General features: G+C 51.5%; 1 protein-coding gene across 1 annotated transcript; it reads right to left on the bottom strand.

Moving 5' to 3' along the window:
- Positions 1 to 280: 280 nt before the first annotated feature.
- SOWAHD (sosondowah ankyrin repeat domain family member D) lies at positions 281 to 2210 on the bottom strand. Its single transcript, XM_043570226.1, has one exon. The coding sequence runs from the start codon at positions 1819 to 1821 to the stop codon at positions 859 to 861; it is 963 nt and encodes a 320-aa protein (XP_043426161.1). The 5' UTR covers positions 1822 to 2210; the 3' UTR covers positions 281 to 858.
- Positions 2211 to 12098: the final 9888 nt, after the last annotated feature.

The raw sequence follows: 12098 nt of genomic DNA, 5'->3' as shown, positions 1-12098 counted from the left end.
TACAGACGACTCCTCCAGGATGAGACTTGTGCGGGAAGCCAGACCTAGCGGCCAAAGAGCCCGGGGGACAGGCAAACTGTGTGTCTCTACTCAGAGCCAAGGTGAAAGCAGTTCCTTCCAGTGCACGGCTTGGCCATCTGCTGTGGGAATGAGGTCCTGAGCCGCCCGGATCACTAGCTCCTGGCCAGCTGGTGAGCTCTTCCCTGCAAATGTAGGAAGCTTCCCGCACTCGGTGGTTAATGGAAAAAAAAAAAAAAAAGTCACTCAAAGGACAGGTTTGTCATGTGAAAGGAAAACATACTCTGCTTTAATATGCTCAAGAAGTCATCCGTGATACATTAGAAAAAGTACCCGTAAAAGCCTGGAGGTGTCAGGAGCAGGTTGGGGGGAAGGGTGACTCTGCCCGCAGGAACAGCCGAGTCAAACCTTCAGTTAGGTGTTTCCTCTGTTATCCGTGGTTTATAGTCTTAACTCGTTCTCCTAAGCGAGTGCTTCCTAATAAACCCAGAGCTTCTGCCTGCCCAGAAATGGCTCTTGGAAGCGTTAAGTTTTCCTCTCCCACGTAGGACGGCACTCCCGCTCCTAACTCTGTAGTCCTGTAGTCTTGGGACTCGGCGTCAGGGCGGCTTGGTCTTTGCTCGGTGAGGGTACCCTGGTCCCCAGGTCTCCTGGCCGGTGGCCCTAGAAGACCTGGGACAGGTACCTGAGACAAAGCTGGAAGTGGTCCGCCGCTTGCAGGCCCAGCGCGCTCGGCTTCGGCCCGAGCTGCCGCCCCTTCGGGCGGGGCCCGAGACAACCGGAGACCGAGGCCTCGACGCGGCGTCGCGGTCCCTCCGCGCTCTCCGGTCTCCGTCGCCCTCACCGGTCCTGGAAGAAGGGGAATATTTGGCGGAAAAGGCCCTGAATTTGCGCCACCCGGCTGCCCGCGTAGTCCTTCTCCTTTCGGGGCGTGTAGTTCTTCTCCACGGCGGTCGCGCCCACCGCGCTCGGGGTCCGTCGCAGCGTCCACGCGGCGGCGCAGCCGCTGCTGTTGTTGTTGGCGTTGTTCCGCCCTCTGCCGCCCGCCGTCTCCCAGTCCTCGGCCCCCGACAGCTCCCGCAGGCTCCGCGGCGCGTCGGGTCGCAGGTAGTGACAGGCCCGGTGGCCGCTGTAGTCGCGGCGCGTGGGGTCAGCCCCCAAGGCGCCCACCAGCACCTTGATGACCATGTCGTGGCCCTGCAGGGCCGCCAGGTGGAGGGGCGTGAGGCCGCCGCTGCCCGAGGCGCTCACGTCGAGCTGCAGCCCCCGGCGCTGGGCGAAGTCGTACACCAGGATGAGCTCCTCGTGGCACCCGTGCTTGGCCAGCCAGTGCAGCACCGTGTAGCCCGTGATCGGGTCGCACCGCAGCAGCAGCCCGGGCTCGGCTTCCAGCTGCTCCCACAGCACCTCAAGGCGGCCCTCGGCGGCCGCCAGTATCCACGCGTGCTCGTGGGGCTCCAGGCACAGCCCGCCGCCGCCGCCGCCGCCCCCCGGACCGTTCGGCCCGGCCGGGGACTGCTCCTCGGCGCGCTCCTCCGACAGCCAGCCGGCGGGGGCCGCCCCCTGCAGCCCCAGCAGCTCCCACAGCGCTCCGCGCCGGCGGCCGCTGCCCGTTCCCGAGAGCATCGGCGAGCCGTGCAAGTCCCGGGAGGCGGCGGCCGCGGCGGCGTGGTCCCGGTACCTGCCCAGGCTGCTGGGGTCCGCTCTCGGGGGGCGGGGTGGCGCGGCGCTCCGCGAGCTCAGCGCGGTGGCGGCGAGGGAGGCCTTGCGCCCCGGGTTCGCGGCCCCTCGGGGCTCGGCCATGGTCCGGCCGCTGCCGCCGCGGCGCTTCCAGTGTCGAGCGTTCGCTGTCCTTCCCGGGCCCCTCCGGGAGAGGAACTGGCGCTGGCGTTGGGGAAGGAAGCGGCTTGAGCAATTGGGCTCGGAGGGAGGGAGCAAAGGAGGGGAGAGGGAGGGAGAGAGGCCGCGAGCCGCGAGAGGGCCCGGCGCGGGAGGGGGGGTGTGTGCTTGGGAGGGTGGGAGCTCGGGCGGGGTACGCAGGGCAAGCCCCTCTAGAGCCCCGTGGGTACCGCCGCTCCCTCCGCGTCCCCGGGTCGCGGGCGGCTCCGCCCCAAACGGCCAGGTGAGCCGGGCAGCCCCGCCTCCCGCCCCGCGCGCTCCGGTGGGGCGGGCGGGAGCGGGCCCCGGCCGCCGCCCGCGCTCGCGAGCCGCCCGGCCTCCCGGCCGCCGCGGCCCGCGGGGCTTCTCGGCATCCCGGCAGCGACCGGGGTGAAGAGGCTCTAGGGCGCCCCCTCCCCGGCGGGCTGAGCTCGGCTCTCGGCCAAGACCTCCGGGAGCGCGAGCCTTGAGTCCCGGGGCGCTGGCTCCCCGCCCCCTTCCTTCGCCTCTCCCTCTTATCTCCTCGGGAGTCTCCCTGCACTTTGTCCCCGAGCCGCCGTTGTCCCGCCCCTAGACAACGGAGGCGGCCGGGGACTCGGGCTCCCTTGCCTTGCCCTTCGTACGGCCTTGGCCCTCCCCGCGGAGCCCGGAGCGGCCCGGGATTCCCGCAGAGGAACCCGAGACGAGGGTCCAGGCGGAAACTCTTGCAGGGACCCGAAAAGGGGTGTTCCCCTCCTCCCCGCGGGTCCCTGCTCGGCTCTCCGCCCTCTCCTCCTCTTTAACCGTTCCCGAGTTGGCGTGAAGAAGCAGGCACAGGTGAATCAGTCCGCTGCCGGGGCAACGCCCTGCCCTCTTCAGAGAGGTGTCGCTGTTGTCTCCCTGAGGATATTTTACCCTCCTTCCCTCGACCGAGTGGTAGTTCTTGCCTCCTGCCCCCGCCCCCGCCGTGTTACGGAGTTCAGTTAGTGGGCCACAGGGAGCCGCAGAGAAACTTCTTGAGTCAGAGCGGGGCACAGTCATGCTTAAGGTGGTGTTTGGGAAGATGATTCGGGCAGAGGCAGAGGCAAGAAGCCGGGAGACCGTCCCGACAGTCTAGGCCAAAGGGGACGGGAGGTTCAGGCCAGGCCAGCTCACTCCGCTGGGCCCAACAATGATGGAAGCTATCCGAGGCTTTTCCTCCTTGACCCTCAAATATTTTGCCCTCAATATTTTGAGCTTTCCCTCGTGACAGCCTATGCATGTGCAACCGATTTTTGAACATTTATTATGTGCCAGATGCTGGACTAGATGCTTTATATATATCAACTCTTTTAATCCTCCCAGTGACCTCAAAAGCTAAGTCTCATTGCTACCCCCAGTTTGCAGAGAGGTTAGGCCACTTGCTCAAGGTCAGCCAGCAGGAAAGTGGCAGAGCAGGTCTGTGTGACACCACAGTCTTTGTCCTGGCACAGAGGGACTGGCATTCAAGCCAGGCTTATCAGCTGCCAATCACTCACACAGGCCCCAAATTTCAGCCCAATGGACGGACTTGTCCCAACCTGAGCGTATCTGACGGTTGCCCTCCTCTTCCCGAGCGTCCTCCCTCAGAGCTTCCGTCCGGGGAAGTTCTTCTCCCTGTCCTTTGACATTGGCCTCAGTGTCCACCTTCTCCAGCATGCCTCCTCCGATTACCCCAGCCCAGTGATGGCTCTCCCTCTCCCAACCAGCTGTTTGCCCTCCTCCCTTGGCACCCAGTGCTGACTGCCTTATGGTGCTTCCCTCCCTGTGCTCTGACATGCCAAGTACGCTCTCAACTCTTCGATGGCTGTGTCATACTATCCTCGCTCTGGTTTGGGAGCCCGGGGGGTGGGGGGGAATGTGACTGCGTGTATAGGCCGAGGGGGGCAGTGTGCGTTGGGGGGTGCCCACTCCCACGTCCCTGCCTCGGACTGCCACCTGTAGGACACCAAAACCGACTCGTGGAGTTCGTCAGTTCGTAAAAAAAAAAAATAAAGTAGCGGGGCGCCTGGGTGGGTCAGTCGGCTAAGCGTCCGACTTCAGCTCAGGTCATGATCTCAGGGTCCGTGAGTTCAAGCCCCGCGTCGGGCTCTGTGCTGACCACTCAGAGCCTGGAGCCTGTTTCGGATTCTGTGTCTCCCTCTCTCTCTGACCCTCCCCCGTTCATGCTCTGTCTCTCTCTGTCTCAAAAATAAACGTAATAAAAAAATAAAAAATAAAATAAAGTAGCGATCAAGTAGCTGCTGCACCGAGCCCATCAGCCAAAGCCACCTCCTGGCCTTTGCTGACTCCTCAGAGACCAGGCCCAGAGCGGGGCCCCAAGCTTTCAGGCTTTCATTTTCAAAATGAACCCTGACTGACAAGCAGCTACTTCCGTTGCTCTGGAAACTCCCCTCCATAACCCCAAATTTGTAAACACCAAACCACACACACGCACACACACTTCCAGAATATGCAAACAGCTGCAGCAATATATATATTTTTAAATCAAAATGCCAGCATGGAGAACGCAGGATAGAAGAATGCTCGGGCTATTAATTTTCCTGGCCACTAAGCGGGCAATCCCCTTCCCCGTTGGCACTAATAATATCTCTGGTTACAGTCCAAAGGCTGCAAAGGCGGTCACCTGACCGGCGCCGCACACCCATGACGCCCGTGCCCTTGCTTCGTTGGCTCTTGTTGCCAGAAACCGAACCCACGGTGCCTCCCTGGCAGCTCATTCCACCTTTACTTAGCAAGTACTTCCTGCCCCAGGTCACCAGCCGCCTTCACGGTTCCCCAGAGCCACGCATGGCCTCTAGTTCAGGAGAGAGGGTCCCTGGAACTTCAGGGCTGGGAGTGGGGTAGCGGAGGCAGAAGGCAGAAATGACAGGACTGACCCTCCTAAAATGAAGATGCCCGGCACCTGGGGTGACTGCTCGCCCCCGGAGGGGGTGGAGCCCACCCCCCTCAAGCCCTTGGAAACAGTCTCCCCCTGCCAAAGGTGCCTTCAGGGCGGGTGTTTGCATTTCAAATAGCGATGCCTGGTGTCTTTCTCGGCCCGCCTCTCTGATAAAACAATAAAATACAATAAATACTCCGGGTTTGTTTACGGATCCTGGACCATTTGAGTTAGAACTTCCTATTTCGTTTCTTCATTTTTCAGCTGTGGCCGACCTGTCAGGAAGGACGGCAGGGGGCAGAGAACATTCTAGAAGTGCCAAATATACACTATGTTTCCTTTCTTCCGCAGACCTGTGCTGATATCGTCACCTGATTCTCAGTGAAGGAGAGAAAGCTCCTTTCCCACTGAGCCAAAGAGTGTGTGGCTGTGTGCAAACGTGCGTGCACGAGTGTATGCTTGAGTGTGTGTTTGTGTGTGGGTGCACACTGCCAGGCCTGCCTCTGGTTGTCATCTCCCCCTTTCCACGTGTCAGGGCTTTACTTGAGGATACCCCTGTGAAAAGTTTAACATTCTGATTACCTTTTCCTTAGATGATGGAACAAATGACACTTTAAAAATTCTTTCCTGCTACTTTAGAATTACTGCCCCCCACCCCCAGTCCTTCAGTAAAGTGGGGATATACATTTAAAAAAATTGTTTTTAAATGCTTTTATTCATTTTTGAGAGACAGAGTGCGAGCAGGGGAAGGGCAGAGAGAGAGGGAGACCCAGAATCCGAAGCAGGCTCCAGGCTCCGAGCTGCCAGCGCAGAGCCGGACGCAGGGCTCGAACTCGCAAAGCGGGATCATGACCTGAGCTGAGGTCGAACGCCCCACCGACTGAGCCACCCAGGCGCCGCGGGATGTACATTTTGGGGGGAAAAAAAGTTATGCTCTTACTCTGGGACCAGGGTAAGCTTAGCATAGGAGAAGGTGGTGAGACCAAGTTGATCTGTGAACAATGATGAGACCAAGGGTTTTTCAAAATGGCTGAGGAGGAAGGGGCATGCAGGGAGCAGAAAGAAATCTTTAGGCCCAGGCCCTATTGCAAATAGGAAACTTCCTAAGACTTGGGCTGCAATGGCTTAACTGAAGTCCACGTGTCAAGCATGGACCCTGAAGTGTGACGAGAGAAAAAAAATTTTTTTTTCCATTACACATATTGATACTGCTGTGAAAATGTCACATCCCGGACGTTTTCTCGAAGTATTACCGCGCGGACACACACGAGGGCGCGCTAACCAACTAGAGATGGAGAGAACCGGAAAGGTCGCACAGATTTCCACCGGGGAGGGGCGGGGAAGAGGCGTTGCAGGTCCTTTGTCGGTGTGGATTCAAGTTTTCACCCCGGTTTCTCACCCCTGGTCCCTAAGTAGATGCAGAGAAGGAAGCAGAAGCATCAGGGGCTGTGATGAGAAGGCCAGGGTGTCATCTTGAAGAGAATGTGAGCAATCTGGAGAGAGAAGGAGGGGGGTGAACAGAATAAGGTGTTTCCTTACTTTATTCAAGAGGAGTAGGCTTCTGTAGTCTGTTATGCTTGGAATAATAATCCCTTGTGGTTTTCAAGGCGCTTTCATGTTTTTTCATTATTTCTTTGACCCAGGCAGCAAGCCTGGGAGGCGGGTAGAAAAGACAGTATTTATAACCAATTCACACGTACGGCCGAGAGAGGTTAAGTGACCTGCCCAGAGCCACACAGCTCAAACGTGGTGCAGCCGGTCTGCGGGTCAGCTGTCAGCAACGCTGTGCAGTAAGTGAATGTCGTCCGTGGTGCCTTCTGCCTTCTGTTTCTAATCCAGATTCCCTGTGCCTCAAATTACCCAATGTAGCACTCCTTAATGATAACACCTACCTGCTGGTACTGAGCACTTGAGTGCCTGGCCGGCCCATTGCCAGGTATGAAACGTGTATAATCATACATGAAAGCTCGGAGCAGTTCTATTCACAACAGCCAAAAGGTAGAAATAATCCCCATGGCCAACAGATGCATGGATAAACAAAACACGACGTATCCATGCAATGGAATATTATTCGGTCACAAAAAGGATTTAGGGGTGCCTGGGTGGCTCAGCCGCTGGAGCGTCTGACTTCAGCTCGGGCTGTGATCTTGCGATTCTCGAGTTCGAGCCCCCATCAGGCTCGCTGCTGTCAGTGCAGAGCCCGCTTGCCATCCTCTATTCTCCTCTCTCTGCCTGTCCCCACCTGGTGCTAAAAAAAAAAAAAAAAAAAAAAAAAAAAAAAAAAAAAAAGACGTTAAATAATGACACATACGGGGCGCCTGGGTGGCTCAATCGGTTAAGCGGCCGACTTCGGCTCAGGTCACGATCTCGCGGTCCGTGAGTTCGAGCCCCGCATCGGGCTCTGGGCTGATGGCTCAGAGCCTGGAGCCTGCTTCAGATTCTGTGTCTCCCTCTCTCTGACCCTCCCCCGTTCATGCTCCGTCTCTCTCTGTCTCAAAAAATAAATAAAAAAACGTTAAAAAAAATAATAATGACACATGCTACAACATGGAGGGACCTCGAAAACATTATGGTAAGTGAAAGGAGCCAGACACAAAAGACCACATATTGTCTGATTCCATTTATACGAAATATCCAGAAGAGGCAAATCCATAGAGGCAGAAAGTAGGTTAGTGATGGCCTAGGCTGGGGGGTGGGGTGGGGGCAGGAAAGGGCTATTGGAGAGCAACTGCTAATTGGTACAGGCTTCCTTTTGGGGTGTCAAAAATGTTCCAGAATTAGATAGTGGTGATAGTTGCATAATGCTAAAAATCACTCGGGGGTACACTTCATAATGAATTCCGGGGCGCCTGGGTGGCTCAGTCAGTTGAGCGACCGACTTCGGCTCAGGTCATGATCTCACAATCCGTGAGTTCGAGCCCCGCGTCGGGCTCTGTGCTGACAGCTCGGAGCCTGGAGCCCACTTCGGATTCTGTGTCTCCCTCTCGCTCTCTGCCCCTCCCCCACTTGCACTCTATCTCTCTCTCTCTCAAAACTAAACATTAACTAAACTAAGATAAAATGGTGAATTGTATGGTATGTGGATTATATTTCAATAAAGCTGTTTTCAATAAAGCTGTTACCAAAGAAGTGCATTCTCTCTAATCTTTACATTAACTCTAAGAAATGGGGACTAATGAGAAATTGAGGCCCAGTGAAGATAATGTGGCCACGTTCACCGGGCTAGTGTCGGGGGAACCCACCCCATTTTGCCTGACTGCAAGGCTCGCGCCTTCGATCGAATTCTACACCCCGTCTCGTACATCACTGATACAGAGGCTACCGTTACAGCCTGTACCGACTGAGGACTTATTATGTGCCAAGCACATTACACTCCTGATCTTGTTGGCGCTTCAGACAAGGTAGATACCATTAAAGCAGTGGTCTCCCAACTTTTTTGGTTGTACATCCCTCGAATGGAAGTGTTTTGAGCCAGTAGTCTCCACATTTGAGTGTTTTGTAATTTCAGAACGATGTGCGTTACTCTTCTAATAGATGATGTATATTATAAAGCATACACAAAAAGGACATTTTCTCCCTTTTTTAAAACTGTTTCTTCTTTTTTAATTTGATTAATTTTTTTAAATTTATATCCAAATTAGCATATAGTGCAACAATGATTTCAGGAGTAGGTTCCTTAGTGCCCCTGACCCATTTAGCCCATCCCCCCCCACACCCCCTCCAGCAACCCTCTGTTTGTTCTCCATATTTAAAAGTCTCTTATGTTTTGTCCCCCTCTCTTTATATTATTTTTGCTTCCCTTCCCTTATGTTCATCCGTTTTGTCTCTTAAAGTCCTCATATGAATGAAGTCATATGATATTTGTCTTTCTCTGACTAATTTTGCTTAGCATAATACCCTCCAGTTCCATCCACATAGTTGCAAATGGCAAGATTTCATTCTTTTTGATGGCCGAGTAATACTCCACTGTATATATATATATATATATATATATATATATACACCACATCTTCTTTATCCATTTATCCATCGATGGACATTTGGGCTCCTTCCATACTTCTGCTATTGTTGATAGTGTCTCTTTTTTTTAAGTTTATTTATTTTTGAGAGAGAGACAGAGAGCAAATGAGGGAGGGACAGAGAAAGAGAGGGAGACACAGAATCCGAAGCAGGCTCCAAGCTCTGAGCTGTCAGCACAGAGCCCGACGTGGGGCTCGAACCCACACACCGAGAGATCATGACCTGAGCCAAAGTCGGTTGCCCAACTGACTGAGCTGCCCAGGTGCCCCGCAAAGGACACTTTCATGGATGAGACAAGGATGAAATAAATGGATTTCAAATAGTTTAAACTTTTTATATTAGTTATAGTAGAAAACTGATTTTGATTGTCACTACAATGTTCTCATTAATACATTTTTTCAGAAGAGAATGTGATTGCATATGCTTCATTAAAAATTTTTTTAACCTTTATTTTTGAGAGGGAGGGAGAGAGAGACAGCACAAGTAGGGGAGAGGCAGAGAAGGGGACAGAGGACGTGAAGCGGGCTCTGTGCTGACAGCCTGATGCAGGGCTCATAAGGGGCTGGAACTCACGAACCGTGAGATCATGACCTGAGCTGAAGTCGGATGCTTAACTGACTGAGCCACCCAGGCGCCTCAACGTGTGCTTCATTTTTTAAAAACCTCAGGTTAACACTGTAATGTAGCTATGCAAAAGTGTGGTTCTTTTTTTAAGATTTATTTAAAAAAATTTTTAAATGTTTATTTATTTGTTTATTTATTTGTGTATTTAAATATGAAATTTATTGTCAAGTTGGTTTCCATACAACATCCAGTGCTCATCCCAACAGGTGCCCTCCTCAATGCCAATCACCCACCTGCCACTCCCTCCCACCCCCCATCAACCCTCAGATTGTTCTAAGTTTTTAAGAGTCTCTTATGTTTTGGCTCCCTCCCTCTCTAACCTCTTTTTTATTTTTTTTCTTCCCCTCCCCCATGGTCTTCTGTTAAGTTTCTTAAGATCCACATAAGAGTGAAAAAATATGATATCTGTCTTTCTCTGTATGACTAATTTCACTTAGCGTAACACTCTCCAGCTCCATCCACGTTGCTACAAATGGCCATATTTCATTCTTTCTCATTGCCAAGTAGTATTCCATTGTATATATAAACCACAACTTCTTTATCCATTCATCAGTTGATAGACATTTAGGCTCTTTCCATGATTTGGCTATCATTGAAAGCTCTACTATAAACATTGGGGTACACGTGCCCGTTTGCATCAGCACTCCTGTATCCCTTGAGTAAATTCCTAGCAGCGCTATTGCTGGGTCATAAGGTAGATCTATTTTTAATTTTTTGAGGAACCTTCACACTGTTTTCCAGAGGGGCCGCACCAGTTTGCATTCCCACCAACAGTGCAAGAGGGTTCCCGTTTCTCCACATCCTCTCCGGCATCTATAGTCTCCTGATTTGTTCATTTTAGCCACTCTGACTGGCGTGAGGTGATATCTGAGTGTGGTTTTGATTTGTATTTCCCTGATAAGGAGCGACGTTGAGCATCTTTTCATGTGCCTGTTGGCCATCTGGATGCCTTCTTTAGAGAAGTGTCTATTCATGTTTTCTGCCCATTTCTTCAAGCTAGGCTTCTCAAAAAGAAAAGGGAGATGACCCAAATAGATAAAATCATGAATGAAAATGGAATTATTACAACCAACCCCTCAGAAATACAAGCAATTATCAGGGAATACTATGAAAAATTATATGCCAACAAACTGGACAACCTGGAAGAAATGGAAAAATTCCTAAACACCCACACACTTCCAAAACTGAAACAGGAAGAAATAGAAAGCTTGAACAGACCCATAACCAGCGAAGAAATTGAATCTGTTATCAAAAATCTCCCAACAAATAAGAGTCCAGGACCAGATGGCTTCCCTGGGGAATTCTACCAGACATTTAAAGCAGAGATAATACCTATCCTTCTCAAGCTGTTCCAAAAAATAGAAAGGGAAGGAAAACTTCCAGATGTCTGCTAGAACTGATACATGAATTCAGCAAAGTCGCAGGATACAAAATCAATGTACAGAAATCAGTTGCATTCTTATACACTAACAACGAAGCAACAGAAAGACAAATAAAGAAACTGATCCCATTCACAATTGCACCAAGAAGCATAAAATACCTAGGAATAAACCTAACCAAAGATGTAAAAGATCTGTATGCTGAAAACTATAGAAAGCTTATGAAGGAAATTGAAGAAGATATAAAGAAATGGAGAAACATTCCTTGCTCATGCATTGGAAGAATACATATTGTTAAAATGTCAATACTCCCCAAAGCTATCTACACATTCAATGCAATCCCAATCAAAATTGCACCAGCATTCTTCTCGAAGCTACATCAAGCAATCCTAAAATTTGCACGGAACCACAAAAGACCCCGAATAGCCGAAGTAATTTTGAAGAAGAAGACCAAAGCGGGAGGTATCACAATCCCAGACATTAACCTCTACTACAAAGCTGTAATCATCGAGACAGCATGGTATTGGCACAAAAACAGACACATAGACCAATGGGATAGAATAGAGACTCCAGAATTGGACCCATAAAGGTATGGCCAACTAATCTTTGACAAAGCAGGAAAGAATAGCCAATGGAAAAAAGACAGTCTCTTTAACAAATGGTGCTGGGAGAATTGGACAGCAACATGCAGAAGGTTGAAACTAGACCACTTTCTTACACCACTCACAAAAATAAAGTCAAAATGGATAAAGGACCTGAATGTGAGACAGGAAACCATCAAAACCTTAGAGGAGAAAGCAGGAAAAAACCTCTCTGACCTCAGCCGCAGTAATTTCTTACTTGACACATCCCCAAAGGCAAGGGAATTAAAAGCAAAAATGAACTATTGGGACCTCATGAAGATAAAAAGCTTCCGCACTGCAAAGGAAACAATCAACAAAACTAAAAGGCAACCCACGGAATGGGAAAAGATATTTGCAAATGACATACCGGACAAAGGGCTAGTATCCAAAATCTATAAAGAGCTCACCAAACTCCACACCTGAAAAACAAATAATCCAGTGAAGAAATGGGCAGAAAACATGTTTATTTATTTTTGAGACAGAGAGCGACAGAGCATGAACGGGGGAGGGTCAGAGAGGGAGACACAGAATCGGAAGCAGGCTCCAGGCTCTGAGCTGTCAGCACAGACCCGGATGCAGGGCTCGAACTCACAGACCATGACATCATGACCTGATCCAAAGTTGGGAGCTCAACTGACTGAGCCACCCAGGCGCCCCTAAGATTTATTTTTATTTTTA

This window comes from Prionailurus bengalensis, chromosome X (assembly GCF_016509475.1).
Source record: "Prionailurus bengalensis isolate Pbe53 chromosome X, Fcat_Pben_1.1_paternal_pri, whole genome shotgun sequence".
In the NCBI taxonomy this organism is placed as follows: Eukaryota; Metazoa; Chordata; class Mammalia; order Carnivora; family Felidae; genus Prionailurus; species Prionailurus bengalensis.
Note: the sequence above shows the minus strand (reverse complement) of the source record. Positions and strands in the feature narration are given on the sequence as shown.